Raw genomic sequence first — 18,522 nt, 5'->3', positions numbered from 1 at the left:
TTGGGGGGTGGGGGAGGGTGCAGGCCCTCAGATGAGTTTGATCAGCTTTGCAGGGTTTGGGAGAGAGAACGAGACGTTGAGGTCTCCTCAGAGGCATGGGAAGATATATGGGAAAATGTAAGAAAGATATCACTTTACAATAGGACACTTGCTTTACAGTTGAAGATTCTCCACAGAGTCCGCTTGGCTCCAGATCGTTTGTCAAAATTTAAACCATGAGAATCTTCAACATGCCCAAGTGCAAAGTTAGTACGGACACTCTTACCCATTGTTTCTGGTCCTATGGCAGGTTTCAAACATATGGGAGTGCTGTGGCAGGTGCAATGGAGGGGATTTGAAGTGTAAGGGTGGAGAAGAACCCGATCTCTTCTCTTCTCTTCTTGGCCTGCCCAGTGTATTTCCTGTAGAAAAACCTTTTCAACATCCTCACTTTCTATGCAAGAAAGAATATCTCGTTAGGTTGAGTGTCCAAAAACCCCCCCCGGGGCCTGTCGGGTTTGCGTAAGATTGTTATGGAACATATCCCGTTGGATTTTCTTAAAAGTATGGTACACCACAAAACTGAGAATTTCTATAAGACATGGCAGCCCTTTTTGGAATACCTGGACACAGATTTGTCTGCCACAACGATTGCGCTTTACAAGTCCAATATCCAGAGAGGGTGAACTGCGAACGGATGAATATGTGAAAATTAATGCTCTTGATATTCGAGAGTTAGTGTTTTGTTTTGCTGCACGTTATTATTATTTATTAGTTTGTTGTTAGGTATTATTTATTTAGTTAAGTAGTTAGTTGGAGTTTTTCTTATATTTTTTATATATATTTGTACGTGAGGGTGGTTTGGGTTTTTAAAATTTTTTTGTTTTTTTTGTATTGTTTTGAATTGTATTATATTTGTTGTAATATTTTAAAAATCTACTTTTCAATAAAAATACATGTAAAAGGAAAGAAAATTGCAGGAAAAAGCCCAATAATAAAAAAACTGGTCACTTTAACTTCAGTGGTGGAGAAGATTCTTGAAACAATTAAATAAAGTTAGTGCAGAGGAACCTTGATTATCCGAATGACTTGGGTAGGGAGTATTTTGTTCGGATAATTGAATATTCGGATAATCAAATGCTGGATAACACAGTTTAGCCAAGCATCGGGACCTTGCGATCTTGTTCGGAATATCCAAAATTTGGATAATCGAATACTGGATAATCGAGGTTCCTCTGTGGTCATATGGAAACATTGGGTTGATTAGAAAGACCAGCATGGATTTCAAAAGGAGAAATGATGTTTAAACTAATTTAGATTAGATTAGATTCCCTACAGTGTGGGAACAAGCCCTTCAGCCCAACAAATCCACACCAACCCACCAAAGAGCAACCCACCCAGACTCATCTCCCTCTGACTAATGCTCCTAACACTATGGAAAAATTAGCCTGGCCAATCCACCTGACCTGCACATCTTCGGATTATGGGAAGAAACTAGAGCACTCTGGGAAACCTATGCAGACACTGGAAGAATGTGCAAACTCCACACAGACAGTCACCTGAGGCTGGAATCGAACCCGGGTCCCTGGCGCTGTGAGCCAGTAATGCGAACCACTGAGCCATCATGCCGCCCACTATGGGCAATGTATATTAGTGGTCTAGATCATAGTGTATAAAGAACAATTTCAAAGTTTGCAGATGAAATGATACTTAGAAAGGTTGTAACCTTCAGAGGTCAGTGTAGAACTGCAAAAGATCATTGAAACTTTGGGCAGAGTGGGCATACAGATGGCCGATGAAATTTTCCTAGTTGAATTTCCAGCAGTATACTCACTCGACTTTCGTCTCACTGTGCTGAATTTATCTGCACACTAATTGTGCTTTGTGCAAAGCAACAATCTTTCTTATATGGATATGCCTAGAGCCACTACTTAGATACAGGGATCAAAAATTAATTCAAACAAAGGAATTCAGGTATTTAAATTCTAACTGCGACATCTGGCAGATACTTCCTTTAAAAGTTCTATTTTAACTGATTGAAAGGTTATTCTCTGAATCTGACTTTAATTCTCAAAAGTTAGGAAGAAAATGAATGAACTATCATCGAGTTTGCAGATGATATGTGGGACAGCAAGTGGTGTGAACGACACCAAAACTCTTCAGAGGGAAATGGATAGGCTAAGGGACTGGACAGAAGTTTGAAAGATGGAAAATAATTTGGGAAAGTGTGAGCTTGTGCACTTTGGTGGGAACAATAGTGGAGCTGAATGTTTCTATGACAAATGATTGCTGGAAACTAGGAGTCCTTGTGCATAAATCACACACAGCCTTCACTGAAGCTGAGCAGGTAATAGAATCTCGACATGTGGACTCTAGCCATTCCATCCCATCAAATCCACACCAATCCTCCAAAGAGCATCCCAACCAGACCCACCCTCCCCACCCTATCCATGTAACCCTCCATTTCCAATGGCTAACTCATCTCGCCTGCTTATCCTTGGACACTATGGACAATTTAGCAAGTTCAGTCCACATGACCTGCACATCTTTGTGTTATTGAAGGAACTTAGAACATAGAACGTTATAGCGCAGTACAGGCCCTTTGGCCCTCGATGTTGCGCCAACCTGTGAAATTAATCTGATGCTCTCTAACCTACACCGTTCCATTATTATTCATATGTATGTCCAATGCCCAGTTAAATGCTCTTAACGGCAACGAGTCTACTACTGTAGCAGGCAGGCTGTTCCACGCCCCCAATACTGTCTGAGTAAAGAAACTATCCCTGATGTCTGTCCTAAATCTATTACCTCTCAATTTAATGCTATGTCCCTTCATGTTAGCCATCATCATCCGAGGAAAAAGGCTCTGACTGTTCACCCTATCTAACCCTCTGATTATCTTATACATTTTGATTAAGTCACCTCTCAACCTTCTTTTCTCCAATAAAAACAGCCTCGGTTCCCTCAGCCTTTCCTCGTAAGACCTGCCTTCCATACCAGCCAAATCTCCTCCTCTGAACCCTTTCCAAAGCTTCCACATCCTTCCTATAAAGCAGTGACCAGAACTGTATGCAATACACCATTTATGGCCTTACCAGTGTCTGGTACAGCTGAAGCATGACCTCGTGGCTCTGAAACACAATCCCCCTACCAATAAACGCCAACACACCATATGCCTTCTGAACAACCCTATCAACCTGGGTGGCAACTTGCAGGGATTTATGTACCTGGACACTGAGGTCTCTTTGTTCATCTACACTGCCAAGAATTTTACCATTAGCCCAGTGCTCTGCATTCCTGTTACTTCTTCTGAAGTGAACTACCTCACACTTTTCCACGTTAAACACTATTTGCAACTACTCAGCCCAGCTCTGCATCTTATCTATGTTCCTCTGTAACCGACAACATGCTTCAGCACTATCCACAACTCTGCCTACCATAGTGTCATCCACAGATTTACTAACCCATCCTTCTACGCCCACATCCAGATCATTTATAAAAATGACAAACAGCAGTGATCCCAAAACAGATCCTTATGGCACACTGGTAACTGAGCTCCAGGATGAACATTTTCCATCAACCACCACCTAGCCAATTTCTGATTCAAACTGCTTTATCACTTTCAATCCTGAAACTCCGTATTTTGTGCAATAGCCGACCATATGGAACCTTATCAAATACCTTATTGAATTCCATATACAGCACATCAACAGCTTTATCTTCATCCACCTGTTTTGTCGCCATCTCGAAGAACTCAATAAGGTTTGTGAGGCACGACCCATCCTTCACAAAACAAAGTTGACTATCCCTAACCAAATTATTCCTTTCCAAATGATTATAAATCCTATCTCTTATAACCTTTTCCAACACCTTACCCACAACCGAAGAAAGGCTCACTGGCCTATAATTACCAAGGTTGACCTAACTTGCCTTCTTAAATAAGGGAACAACATTTGTTATCCTCCAGTCTTCTGGCACTACTCCTGTTGACAATGATGACATAAAGATCAAAACCAAATGTTCTGTGATCTCTTTCCTGGATTCCCAGAGAATCCAAGGATAAATCCCATCTGGCTCAGGGGTCTTATCTATTTTCAGATCTTCCAAAATTGTCAACCGCAATCCCATCTAATCTAGTAGCCTGTATCTCCGTATTCTCACTAACATTGCCCTCTTCCAGTGTGAATACTGATGAAAAATATTCATTAAGCGCTTCCCCTATGTCCTCAGATTCCACACACAATTTCCCACTACTGTCCTTGATTGGCCCTAATCTTACTCTAGTCATTCTTTTATTCCTGATATACCTATAGAAGGCCTTAGGATTTCCCTTGATCCTATCCACCAACAACTTCTCATGTCCTCGCTTGGCTCTTCTTAGCCCTCTGTTTAGATCTTTTCTGGCTAACTTATAACTCCAAAGCCCTCTAACTGAGCCTTCACACCTCATCCTCGCATAATCCTTTGTCTTACTCTTGACAAGAGCTTGAACTTCTTTAGTAAACCATGGCTCCCTCTCTCAATAACTACCTCTCTGCCTGATAGGTATATTTTTATCCAGGACCTGCAGTAGCTGATATTTCAATAAGCTCTACATTTCAAGTGCATCCATCCCCTGCAGTTTCCTTCCCCATCCTATGCAACCTAAATCTTGCCTAATTGCATCATAATTGCCTTTCCCCCAGTTATACCTCTTTCTCTGTGGTATATACCTATCCCTGCCCATTGCTGATGTAAACATAACCAAATTGTGGTCACTATCGCCACAGTCCTCACCTACCTCCAAAACTAACACCTGGCCGGGTTCATTCCCCCGTACCAAATCCAATATGGCAGTGCCCTTGTTGGCCTGTCTACATATTGTGTCAGAAAACCCTCCTGCACACATTGACAAAACTGACCCATCTAAACTATTTGAATGATAGAATCTGCAACAACCAGTCCTGTCTCTCCCCTAGCCATGTCTCTGAAATGGCCACAACATTGAAATTGCAAGTTCACCCACCTTATTCCAGATTCTCCTGGCATTGAAGTACACACATTTCAAACCAACATCCTGAACGCCGGGCATTCTCGCATCCCCCTGCAGCATGAGTTTAAACCCCCCCCCCCCCATTAGCAAATTTACCCCCCAGGATATTGGTACCCTTTTGGTTCAGGTGAAAACAATCCTGTTTTTAGAGATCCCACCTTCCCCAGAAAGAGCTCCAAATATCCAAGAATCCAAAACCCTCCCTCCTGCACCATCCCTGCAGCCACATGTTCAGCTCCACACTCTCCCTGATCCTCGCTTCACTAGCACGTGGCACAGGCAACAAACCAGAGATAACAACTCGGTTTGTTCTCGCTCTAAGCTTCCACCCTAGCTCCTGGAATTTCTGCCTGAGATCCCCACCTTGCTTCTTACCTATGTCGTTGGTGCCAATGTGGACCATGACTTGGGGCTGCTTCCCCTCCCTGTCAAGGATCCCAAAAGTACGATCAGAGACATCATGAACCCTGGCACCTGGGAGTCAACACACCAATCGTGAGTCTCTCTCCTTCCCAGAAAACCACCTATCTGTCCCCCTAACTGTGGAGTTCCCAATGAATGAAGTTCTGCTCCTCTTCCCCCTTCTCCTCTGAACAACAGGGACGGACTCTACGCCAGAGACCTGTGTCCCATTGCTTACCCCTGATAAGTCATCCCCCAACAGTGGTATACTTGTTGTTGAGGGAAACCACTACAGGAGATCCCTGCGCCTCCTGCCGGTTCCCTTTCCTACCCCTGATGGTAACCCATCCACCTTCTTCATGTGGCTGTGGAGTAACTACCCCCCTCTCAATAACCCCCTCTGGAAGCTGGAGCACCCAGAGGAAACCCATCAGGGACAGGGAGAATATGCAAACTCCACACAGTCACCCAAGGGTGGAATTGAACCAGGGTCTCTAGTGCTGTGGGGCAGCAGTGCTAACCACTGAGCCACCGTGTTGCCTGCAAGACAGGGCAATAGGGAAGACAAATGGAACATTAACCTTGATTTCAGAAGGAGGGGAGGTTTCCCTTAAATTATAGAAGGCAGTGCTCAACCATAGCTGCAATACTGTGAACGAGTTTGGTTCCCTTCTTTAAGAAACGATATATTGGCAGTCTGGAGTAGATTTACTATGCTGATAGAATCTATCCTGTGGGTGGAGTTGAGTAGCATGGATCTTTAATCATTGAAGTTTTAAAGAATGAGAGGTGACCTTATTGAAATTTACACGATTCTTGTCGGACTTGACAGGGTAAGATGCAGAAAGATTGTTTTCCTTTGTGAGAGAGTCTAGCACCATAGGGTCCAATAACTTCAGAGTAAGGGTCTATATAAAACAGAAAACAGAAAATAGAAGAAACGTCTTCTCTGTGGATAGTGTATTTGGAGAATTCTTTACCCCAGAGGGCTATGGAGATAGGGTCTTTAAGTTACTTAAAACTAAGATATTCAGATTTTTAATCTGTAAGGGAATCCAGGATTATGGGAGAAAAGGCAGGAAAGTGAAGTTGAGGATTTTCAGATAAACCATGATCCCATTGAATTGTGAAGCAGACTCACTGGGCTGAATGGCCTACCTCTGGTCCTATGTCATATGGTCTAAATACAATACAGAGAACTGTAAGGTGATGCATTTTGATAGGAATAACATAGGATGTCAATTTTATAAAAAGGGGAATGATTCTAAAAGGCAAGAAGGAGGACCTGAATATATAAAGATGATAGGATAAGTGCAGAGAGCAGTTTATAAAGTGTATCCTGGGGTTTATCAGAGTACAATAGCATAGAGTATAAGTGCAAAGAAATTGTGCTGGACTTGTACGCAGCACTAGTTAGACCTTAGATGGAGAGTTGTGTGCATTTGAGTGCCACAGCATTAGAGAGAGAGTACATAAGAGATTTGCAAGAATGTTTCCAGGGATACAAAATTTCAGTTATGAGGACATATTGGAAAGGTTAGGACCATTCCCCTTAGAAGGAAGGAGGCAAAGAGGGGACCTGCTTAATGCTTTCAAAATCTGGACAGCATAGCACAAATTTGCTCCTCATTGGAAAAGAATCAAGAGCAAGAGGTCACAGATTTAAAGCCATTTGCAAAAAAAAGCAAATATGATGTGGGCAAAAACCTTTTGTGCTCAATGATTTGTTCTGAATGCACTGCCTTGGAAGTATGTTAGAAGGCAATTCAGTTGTACATTCAAGAGACATTGGATCATCATTTAAATGGAAATAATATGCGAGGACATGCAAAAAAGGCAAGAGAATGTCACTGATGCTCATTTGGAGAACCGTTGCAGATGTGATGGGCCGAATGATCTCCTCCTGCCCTAATACTGTGATTCTGAGTCATCATCCACTTATTGCCTGTAAAGCAATATTACAATTACATGCAAAGATTGTCAAGGTTAATAATTCATGTGTCTAGGACATTATTTACTGTGCAGTGACTTAGTACAGTAATTTGCTTCTAAACAATACTTGTGTAATCATAAAAATGATTTTGTTTGTTCTTGCACCTAAATTTTGATTTTTCAATATTATTCTTTTTGCACAGATTAGTAATGTAGAAAAACTGCTTATCTACTGCTATTTACTGTAAATAAGCAGCGAACAGGGTAAAACTGAAAATATTACATTGTTAGTTCATAAGAATGTTGCAACATTTCCATAATGTAAAGAAAATTCTGACATAATCTAATTTACATATGCAGCCAGTGGATATTATCCATTAGATGTTGGTGATGAGCTTTCTTCTTAAATTGCTACAGTCTACCTGGTGTAGGTACATTCTACTATGTTAAGAGAGGGAGTGCCAAGCAACAGTGAAATAAGAGCAATGTAGTTCCATGCCAGGGTGATGTGTGACTTGAGGGGGTTCTTGTGAATGCTGCTTAATGTCGTGAATTTGGAAAGTGCTTTTGAAGGAAGAATCAAAAACAGAAGTTGCTGGAAGATCTCAGCTGGCAGCATCTTTGGAGAGAAATCAGAGTTAAGGTTTTAGGTCAAATGACCCTTCCTCAGAACACTTTTGAGGAGGCTTGGTTAGTTGTTGCAGCATGTCCTATACAAAGGACACATGGTTGCCATTGTGCACTAGTTGTGTATCAATCAAGCAAGCAACTTTATCCTGGATGATGCAAGTGAAAATATTCCATCATAGACATAAGTTATGCCTTATGGACAGACTTTGGAGCCAGGAGGTGTGTTAGAATTCCTAGCCTCTGACATGTTCTTGTAGCTGTAGTATTTATACTGATGGTTCAGTTAGTTTCTGATTAATGATCAATTCCAGAATGATGTGGATGGATTCAGCAATGCTAACGCTATTGAGGGGGAAACAGGGGAGAAATAGTTAGGTTTTCTTGGAGATGATATTATACTTGTGTCTCTCGCATGTTACTTGCATCTCATAAATCAAAATGTGAATGTTGTCCAAACCTTGCTGCAGATGGACACTGTCTGCTTCAATATCTGAAGTGTCATTCAGAGTACTGAACACTGCAATCCCTAATAAACATCCCCACATCTGACTCAAGGATGGAGGGAAGAGCCTAGGACATTATGCTGAGGAGCACCTGCAGCCATGTCCTACAACTGGATTGATTCACTTCCAATATTTACAACCATTTTCTTTTGTGGTAGGTATGCCTCCAATCAATGAAGAACTTTTTCCAGATTCCCATTTGGCATTTGCTTGACTTTGACACTACACTCAATCAAGTGCTGTCAAGGACAGTCACTTTCACCTCAACTCTTGAATTAATCTAGATTGTCTATGTTAGGATCAAGGCTATGATGAGGTCAAGTGCTGAGTTGTCTGAAGGAACCCAATCTGAGCACCAATAAGCAAATTGTTTAAGAGCCATTTGATAGCACTGTTGCCTAATATTTGCCAATAATTGGGAATAGATTGTTGGGGTGTGAATTGGTCATAGTTGGATTTGCCTTCATTTTGTGGATGGGAATGTCTAGACAATTCTCACAATGCTAGGTAGCTGCCAGTGTTGTTGCTATACAGGAACAGTTTGTCTCCGGTTGCTGCTGGTTTTGGACAAGAGGTTTTCAGTACTCCTGCTGGAATATTGTCAGGCTTCCTATGCTTTGCTGTTTTTGGTGCTTTCAATCATTTCTTGATGTCTCAAGGAAGAAAATTGAATTTGCTAAAGATTGACAAATCTGATGATGGGGAACTCAGGCTGAGAATAAGAACGATCACCCATTTGACAACTCTGGCTGCAGATGGTTGCAAATGTTTCAGCTGTCCTTTGTACTGACCTGCCGGGCTCCCCTGTCATTGAGGAGGATAGAGATATTTGTGGAACTGCCTTTTCTGTTAGTTGTTTAATTGTTCACCATTATTCACAGCTGGATGTAGCAGGGTTCCAAAACGTTAATCAGGTTAATGAATTTTTGGTTGGTTTGCTCTGCTTTTGCATGCTACTTCTGAGTTGCATGCATGTAGCCCTATCAGTTTACCAGTTTAGCACCTCATTTTTAGGCATATGGTTTTGCTCTCCTCACTGAGCAAGTGTTGATCCTCTGGCATTGTGGTAATGATAGAGTGAGGGATCCCCTGGATTCTTAATTTAAAAATTGCAGTCAAATAGAATTCTGCTGTTGTTGATGTCGCATTGTGCCTCATGGATATCAGATTTTGAACTGTTAAATCTGTTCTGAATCTATTCCATTTAGAACTAACTAGAAAAATGTGACAATTCAGTCTTCACTACTATTCTAGCATGACACTATATAAACAAAGTAAATTATTGCATTTTTGAAGTATGTTTGCAGAGTTTATCTTGGCTATAATGGCAGTCTTGCTTCTAAATTAAGTACTACATCATTGTATGTGTAATAAATTAATCGCTTAGGCAAGATAGAAGGTATCAAATTAATGGAGATCAGAGCTGGAAATGTGTTGCTGGAAAAGCGCAGCAGGTCAGGCAGCATCCAGGGAACAGGAGAATCGACGTTTCGGGCAATAAGCCCTTCTTCAGGAAGGGCTTATGCCCGAAACGTCGATTCTCCTGTTCCCTGGATGCTGCCTGACCTGCTGCGCTTTTCCAGCAACACATTTCCAGCGGTATCAAATTAATGACATTTTAAATGTACACATTTAACGTTTTGGCTTTTTCAAGTGTTTGTATCCATCTTATTTTAATTGGAAATTCTGTTACCAGGTACATGTTCCTGACCTGATTCCAGCACTTTCAATAGCTGAACAGAGAGCTGCCACTTCTTTAAAATGGAGAATACATGAAAAGCTATTGTTGACGTTTTCCTGTCTGCCACAAGTCATTTCAAGCGATCAGATATACTACAAGTTCTTACCAATAATGTTTAGAATAATGACAACAAATGTAAGATCTATCTCTAGTTTAATTTTTAAGCATTTTAAAATTATGTGCAAGCTGAGTAACTAGATGTATTAATATGCCTATTTGAAGAGTAATATTCTTCCAATTTGCTTGAGTTTGTTTTGTAACTATACATGAAGCATAATTCCTAAGTAGTGTACAATTCATTCTATCTTGTTTAAATCAGCAAAGCATTCAGTTTTTGAAATTATCCAGTCAAATCATGTTACTGATACATATTGTTACAAATTTACATGTAGCCTCCAACTTAATGTATAAAAAGCTAACATAACTTTTATATCCCATTCTGAAAATTAGATTCACATTTTACTTTATAGAGTCTGTAATTATTTTAACAAGTAGATTAATTATTCCTGCCTGCAAATATCATTTAAATCTCCAATATATACTTCACATATCTAATTTGAAATGAGGTATCAAATTATTTCTATTTTTTTCTGTTGTCTAAGTCTAGGCTCTGGCATCAATTCTATGATTTGGAGTGTAAAAACAGCATGCATTCCTGTTGTCTTCTCTATTTATGTCTGCGATATTTATATTTACTATTTTTAGCTTGCTTCATTTATATATGAAGATATTAGACCATTCTTAAAACATGTCATTGGTGTGACCACTGAAATTATTGGCTTGGAATTTCCAAAGACTAGTTGTTATTTCAGTATTGATGGGAGTTACACATGGAGTCCCTGCATCGTTGTCATTGTAACAGACTCAGAAATTGCCCAGGAAATTGAAGATTATCTGGGTAATTCTGCTATGTCTGGATCCTTCCGGAAGTATCCTTTTTAAATCTGACAATTCAGAGAGTCCAATGAAACTAAGTAAATAGTTGGTCAGGAAAAGTTAGACTATTAAATACTTGGTCTACCATGAAACTGACTTTGAGTTGTACATCTCTATGACTTTATGACACACACCCCTCAACCATTTACATACCTCCACCACTTCCCATTACCTGACCCAACATTTCCGCTACTGGATCTGATCCTCCGTTCCTGTTTTGCACTTGTTCCCATTCACCCCCTCAAGACCCTAAATTCACCCTTTTTCACTCTCACTACACTTGACCACCTGCTGTTCACCCATCAGGTCCCAAATTTCCTTTACCCTGTGGAATATGCCCTTGTCCACTCCTCCTCTGACCCCTGATGGGCCTGTTTCTCCCACCTACTCTGATCTCCCATAATAATGCATCACTTACTTGGCTACCCATACCCCACTCACTTGGCATCCTGCCCCTACCCATATGGTTTCCTGTCCACTATTCTTCTCTCAACCCCCATCCAAAACCTGGCACTCTGTCCCCTTACTCATCTGTAACCCTACCCTCCTGGCACCCTAATCTCTCACCTTCCTTTTGTACTTGCCATTTGACAACAGCCATCAAAGTGGTTGTCTGCGATTCTGGACTTTTAAATTTCAGAATACAGCAGCTGACTGCTGTGAAAAGCGAGTGTGCTCTCCCCATCAGTAGCAAACTTTATTAAAGAGTGTCTATGTGCCTTTGATGTCAATAGATTGTTAAATGACTGTTTTGAAGATAATTCTAATTCTGATAACACTAAAGTTCAAGTTGGGATTTATTATTATTATTTAGAATGTCCTCCCAGTCCAAAGAGCCTCAGCCAGAACCCTTTGTGTATTTGTTCGTTACAATCGTAAACAGGAGCAAAGACAGGAAATATGCAGTAAACTCGTTGAACGTAAGTATTCTTCAAAAAGCAAAGTTGTAATGTAAATTGTAGTCTCTGTGGGCTTGCTCCCACAAAACTAAGTATATACATCCCAGTGTAATGCACCGCAAACTACAAATCTTTCTATTCCAATGCACTATCTCAGTAAAAAAGAACAAAGATTCTGTATTTATATAACATCTTGACGATCTTGAAGTGTTTCAAAGCCCTTTACAGTCAATCAAGGAACTCTGAAGTGTATCTGTAATTATAATGTAGGAAATATGGCAGCCAGTGTTTGCATGGCAATCTATTACAGACTGGAGTGAATTAATAATCGATCAATCTGTTTCACTGATGGATAAATATCATAGAAAAACCAGTAGTCCTTCTGCTTTTCTTTAAGTAGTGCTATTGATTTATTTTATTATCATCCAAGGGGCTGGCTGGGCTTCCTTTTAACTTTTTTCTGAAAAACAACATCTTCCTCAATATTGGTGAGAATTGTCAGCTAGATTATGCATTAAAATTTCTAGAGTGGGACTTGAATTCAGAACCTTTTAACCCAAAAGCAATGACTGCTAGCACTGACACATTTTTAATGATGTAAAATCTTTTAAACCATTAGACTTGCTATAAATGCTGAACAAAAGTTGCATAGTGCAAGTGAATAGCATAAACACAGTGAAAATTACTTACAGGTTAACTTCTGTATTCATTGTTAGGGAACCAGAACTACAGAACAGTTGAAATAAACTCCAGTCCCAGTATTTTTATTGATGTGCAAAAGTAGTTCTTGTTTGCTGATGAGAAACCTGATCGGTTGCATAGTGCAATTGGGTTAAAAATTCATTTGGATGATATGGTATCTTTTCAACTCCTATTAGCTTAATCATCACATCAGTAACATTCATAACTAAACAAAGAGAGATAAAGGCCAGCAAATGTGACATGCTGGGGAGACTGGTGAAATAACATGGGAAGGCATCAAGGATTGCCTGATATTTCCCTGTTGCCATACCATTTTATAAGTGGTTAGGAAATATATCAAATTAGTTCCCTCGGAGATGTGAGCCACTTCTTCCCGCTATGCTGGGATAAAACCCTGTGAAATCTGGCATGAGATAACTCTCCTTTTTGGATACAGATGAGTCTCTGGTGGCAATGGTTATTCCCGTGCCAAATGCACCTCAGATAAATTGACAATCTTCAAACAATTCCCAACACTTCCCTCCCCTTTCAGTACCACCACCACCTGATTGCTGGGTCTTGTCTATAGTACCAATACTTTTTTTGAGGACATCTGGCCACTGAGACCTTTCTCTGAAGCTGTAAATTCAGCTTCAGCCATGACCAACTAGCAGCTCATCAGAGTAAGTCCCATCACCAGCCAAATCCAGGGTGGGGGATGGTTCCCTCTGCATTCAGACCAGGTATCAAGAATTTTGCACAGCCATAAAATTTAGCCCAAGATCTTGTGTTTCTGTAATCGGCATCTGGCTTTCGGCACTACGGGGCATTCCATTCAGTGCACTTCACTATATAATGAAAGGCAGTATGCCCTGTTAATTATCTTTCCTAGAATCCCTGTAGTGTGGAAACAGGCTATTTGGCACATCCAGTCCACCCTCTGAAAAGCACCCCACCCAGACCCTTTCCCCTACCTTATCCCTGTAACCCTGCATTTCCCATGACTAATCCATCTAGCCTGGACACTATGGGCAATTTAGCATGGCCAATCCACCTCACCTGCACATCTTTGTACTCCTAGATAAAAACATGAACCTGCCTTTTGAATAAAGTAATTGATCATTGCCTTCAAATAGTAAGATTGATTGCATAACACTTTGTCAAGTGTTGCAAATTAACTGCAATTAGGGCATAATTGGAAGGTCCAGTTGCATTGTTCTAGTCAGACTTAAGAAAAACAACATTTTCAAATCCTTTTCAACTTTGAACTGCAATCCAAACACCAAAACAGTAATGAATGGATTAAATGATTTAAAGACGTACTAAATATCTAACATATCTTGCAATGTTAGGATAAGAAATGCAGTAGTGTAGTGGTAATGTCACTGGACTAGTAATCCAGAACTCGAGGCCAAGGTTCTGGGTGCATTAACATGATAGACCACACATATTATTTCTGCAAGGTTGGTTTGAACAGGTTGTGTGTCCAAAATTTGTTTTGTCTGTCATCAGTACACAAACACTCAGTGCTGATTTGATAAGAGATTACTTCTTCACAAGCTGTAACTTAAAAAAAATCAAAGTTGTTGAAATAGCAAATGATAATTATGATTAACAAATCCATACCTTTCATTATTTTCTGAATAAAGGTTTGCCTGTAGCTGACATTAGATTAATGACCTGTACTTACACTATTTATTCTTCCCACCTCTTAAACAAAGATGTTGCATTGACTACGCTTCAGTCTCCTCAAGTAATTTGTAATCTAAAGGGTATTAGGAAATATTGTTACCAGAACTAGGAATAAAAGAATGACTAGGGTAGGAATAGGTCCAGTCAAGGATAGTAGGGGGAAGTTGCGTGTGGAGGCGGAAGAGATTGGGGAGTGTACTGCGCTGTATTCTTCTATGTTCTATGTTCTAACTACTGCTAACTCCTTTTCAGACTTGATTCTGAAAGTCAAAATATGCTTTTATTTATTTTGTTCTGTTAATTTTTTTCAGAATCAAACTCGTTTTTCTAAATAATTTAGTTATATCAAAAGAAGGTAGCATATGTCAGGTATATACAGCAGAGATCGAGTGAATCCGTAGAAGAGTGTAAAGGCAGTGGGAGTAAATTTAAGAGGGAAATCAGAAGGGAAGAAAGGGGCCATGAGATTGCTTTGGTAAATAGGGTTAAGGAGAATCAAAAGGGATTTTGTAAATACTGTAAGGACAAAAGGGTAACTAGGGAGAGAATAGGGCCCTTCAGAGATCAGCAAGACAGCATGTGTATGGAACCGCAGGAGATGGGGGAGATAATAAATGAGTATTTTGCATCAGTGTTTATTGTGGAGAAGGACATGGAAGATATAGAATGTAGGGAAAATAGATGGTGACATCTTAAAAAATGGCCGTATTACTGAGGAGATGGTGTCTTAAAGCATATTAAGGTGAATAAATCCCCAAGACCTGATCAGATGTACCCTAGAACTCTGTGGGAAGCGAGGGAAGTGATTGCTGGACCCCTTGCTGACATATATGGATCATCGGCAGTCACAGGTGATCTGCTGGAAGACTGGGGATTGGCGAACGCAGTGCCACTATTTAAGAAAGGTGGTAAGGAGAACCAGGGAACTGCAGAATGGTGAGCCTGACATTGGTGGTGAGCAAGTTGTTGGAGAGAATCTTGAGGCACAGCATTTACAAATTTAGATAGGCAAGGACTGAGTAAGGATAGTCAGCATGACTTTTTGTGTGGGAAACCATGTCTTACTAACTTGATTGAGTTTTCTGAAGAAGTAACAAAGAGGATTGATGACAGCAGAGGGGTGGTCATGATCTGTATGGACTTCCCCAAAGGCGTTCACATTGGTTCCTCATGGTTGAGTGGTTCGCAAGGTTAGATCACATGGAATACAGGGAGAACTTGTGGGCGGCACGGTGGCACAGTGGTTAGCACTGCTGCCTCGCAGCGCCAGAGACCCGGGTTCAATTCCCGCCTCAGGCGACTGACTGTGTGGAGTTTGCACGTTCTCCCCGTGTCTCCGGGTGCTCCGGTTTCCTCCCACAGTCCAAAGATGTGCAGGTCAGGTGAATTGGCCATGCTAAATTGCCCGTAGTGTTAGGTAAGGGGTAAATGTAGGGGTATGGGTGGGTTACGCTTCGGCGGGTCGGTGTGGATTTGTTGGGCCGAAGGGCCTGTTTCCACACTGTAAAGTAATCTAATCTAATCTAATCTAAAACTAGCCATTTGGATACAAAACTGGCTCAAAGGCAGGAGACAGAAGCTGGTGGTGGAGGGTTGCTTTTCAGACTGGAGGCCTGTGACCAGTGGTATGCCACAAGGATCGGTGCTGGGTCCACTACTTTTCATCATTCATATAAATGATTTGGATGTGAATATAGAAGGAATGGTTAGTACATTTGCAGATGATACCAAAATAGGAAGTGTAGTGGTCAGTGAAGAAGGTTACCTCAGTGTACAGTGGGATCTTCATCAGTTAGACCAATTGGCTGAGGAGTGACAATTGGAGTTTAATTTAGATAAATGTGAGGTGCTGCACTTTGGAAAGCCAAATCAGGACAGGACTTATACACTTAATGGTATGGTCCTTAGGTGTGTTGCTGAATAAAGAGACCTTAAAGAGCAGGTACATAGTACCTTGAAAGTAGAATCGCATGTAGATAGGATAGTGAAGAAGGTGTTTGGTATGCTTTCCTTTACTGGTCAGTGCATAGAGAATAGGAGTCAGGAGGTCATGTTGCAGCTGTACAGGACATTAGTTAGGCCATTTTTGGAATGTTGTGCGCAATTCTGATCTCCCAGATGTAGGAAGGATGTTGTGAAACTTAAAAGGGTCCAGAAAAGATTTACAAGGATGTTGCTAGGGTTGGAGGGTTTAGCTATAGGGAGAGGCAGAATAGGCTGGGGCTATTTTCCCTGGAGGGTCGGGGGCTGAGGAGTGACCTTATAGAGGTTTATAGAATTGTGAGGGGCATGGATAGGATAAATAGACAAAGTCATTTCCATGGGGTGGGGGAGTCCAGAACTGGAGGGCATAGGTTTAAGGTGAGAGGGGAAAGATATAAAAGAGACCTAAGAGGCAACTTTTTAATGCAGAGGGTGGTGTGTATATGGAATGAGCTGCCAGAGGAAGTGGTGGAGGCTGGTACAATTACAACATTTAAAAGGCATCTGGATGGATATATGAATAGGAAGGATTTGGAGGGATGTGGGCCGGGTGTTGGCAGGTGGGACTAGATTAGGTTGGGACATCTTGTCGGCATGGACAAGTTGGACCGAAGGGTCTGTTTCCATGCTGTACATCTCTATGACTCTAAATATCCTTATCTTTGACTGTTTGCCTCAGTTAACCCAGGCTTATTGTAAATAAGAAATCATTGCACTTCACTTCTTAACATAACATCAAACAGTGCTTCCTTCTCATGGACAGAGAACCAGTGCAGCCACGATGAGCTGAATTGCCTCCTTCTATGCTACAGCAATTCAATGCTTCCATGTTGGAAATGAAACATCTTCTACTAACTAATTTTAAACATCCAAAGAAAGATTTCTGTACCTTAAATTATTTTTATCTAAGTATATCTTGAGATACTTACAATTACCCATTCTTTCTACCCCTGCTGTTAAGATTTATCTCCAATGTTTAGTAGTCTTTAATAAACATTTGCCATGTCCTTTCTCATCTTTGCCTGCATGAGTTTTGTTTTTAATACAATTTTTAGAAAAATCTTACATTCTAAAACTGATTGAAATTGTCATTGCAATGAACCTTGTATCATCTTGTGTTCTCCTACAAATGTTTTAACCAGAAATGTTAAGTCATCTAAACCTTCATGTTGCAATATCTGTTGATAATTATTAATGCCTCTTGGCCTTCACTATTGCTTTGGCTGTTTTGTGAATTCATATAACTATCATTCAACATTGGTTTTGTCCATGGGTTGTACTGGGTCTTTGAAGTTTGTTAGTTTTTGTTTGAGAGTGTTGGTGGGTTTGTGTGCTACTAGGATTCTGAGGGGTCTTAGTAGTCTGGCTGTAAATAATAGTGCGCAGATTCCTCAAGAACAAACCACGACAAGCAGACCAAACACAGCCAGAAACCCTAAACACCTTACCATACATCAAAGAAGTTTCAGAAATGACAGCCAGACTACTAAGACCCCTCGGAATCCTAGTAACACACAAACCCACCAACACTCTCAAACAAAAACTAACAAACTTAAAAGACCCAGTGGACAAAACCAATGTCATCTACAAAATTCCATGCAAGGACTGCCACAAACACTATGCAGGACAAACAGGAAGAAAGTTAGCTACCAGGATACACGAACACCAGCTAGCCACAAAAAGACACAACCCTCTTTCCCTCGTAGCCCTACACACGGATGAAAAAAATCCACCATTTCGACTGGGACAACACATCTATCCTGGGACAGGCTAAGCAAAGACATGCCAGAGAATTCCTAGAGGCCTGGCACTCCAACCACAACGCCATAAACAAACGCATAGATCTAGATGCCATCTATCAACCCCTCAGAAAACAAACAGGAAATGACATCACCACAAAAAGCCCAGGAACCCCACCCAGGAGAAAGATATAAATAGAAAGCAGGAGACAACAGCTTCGCTTCACTTGGAGGTTGCCACTGATGATGTTACCTTGCCAGATAATGAAACATCTGGATATCAAACCTACAGCTCAGTGAGCAAACCTACACCCTAAACCTCAACCTGAGCTACAAACCTTCACAAACCTTGCAAGTATCATTCAACTACCAA

At 40.8% G+C, this 18,522-nt stretch overlaps 1 protein-coding gene across 4 annotated transcripts in view; it reads left to right on the top strand.

The window, feature by feature from the left end:
- Positions 1-18,522, top strand: part of ppp4r4 (protein phosphatase 4, regulatory subunit 4) — a 185,590-nt gene that overhangs the window by 121,591 nt on the left and 45,477 nt on the right. For all 4 annotated transcript variants that reach the window (XM_043697172.1, XM_043697171.1, XM_043697170.1 and 1 more), the window contains 2 exons: positions 10,175-10,354; positions 11,970-12,075. In XM_043697172.1, coding sequence (XP_043553107.1) covers positions 10,175-10,354; positions 11,970-12,075 — 286 coding nt within the window. The remainder of the gene's footprint in view (positions 1-10,174; positions 10,355-11,969; positions 12,076-18,522) is intronic.

This window comes from Chiloscyllium plagiosum, chromosome 10 (assembly GCF_004010195.1).
Source record: "Chiloscyllium plagiosum isolate BGI_BamShark_2017 chromosome 10, ASM401019v2, whole genome shotgun sequence".
NCBI classification, from domain to species: domain Eukaryota; kingdom Metazoa; phylum Chordata; class Chondrichthyes; order Orectolobiformes; family Hemiscylliidae; genus Chiloscyllium; species Chiloscyllium plagiosum.
The sequence above is the reverse complement of the archived record's forward strand: the minus strand, read 5'-3'. Positions and strand labels throughout refer to the sequence as shown.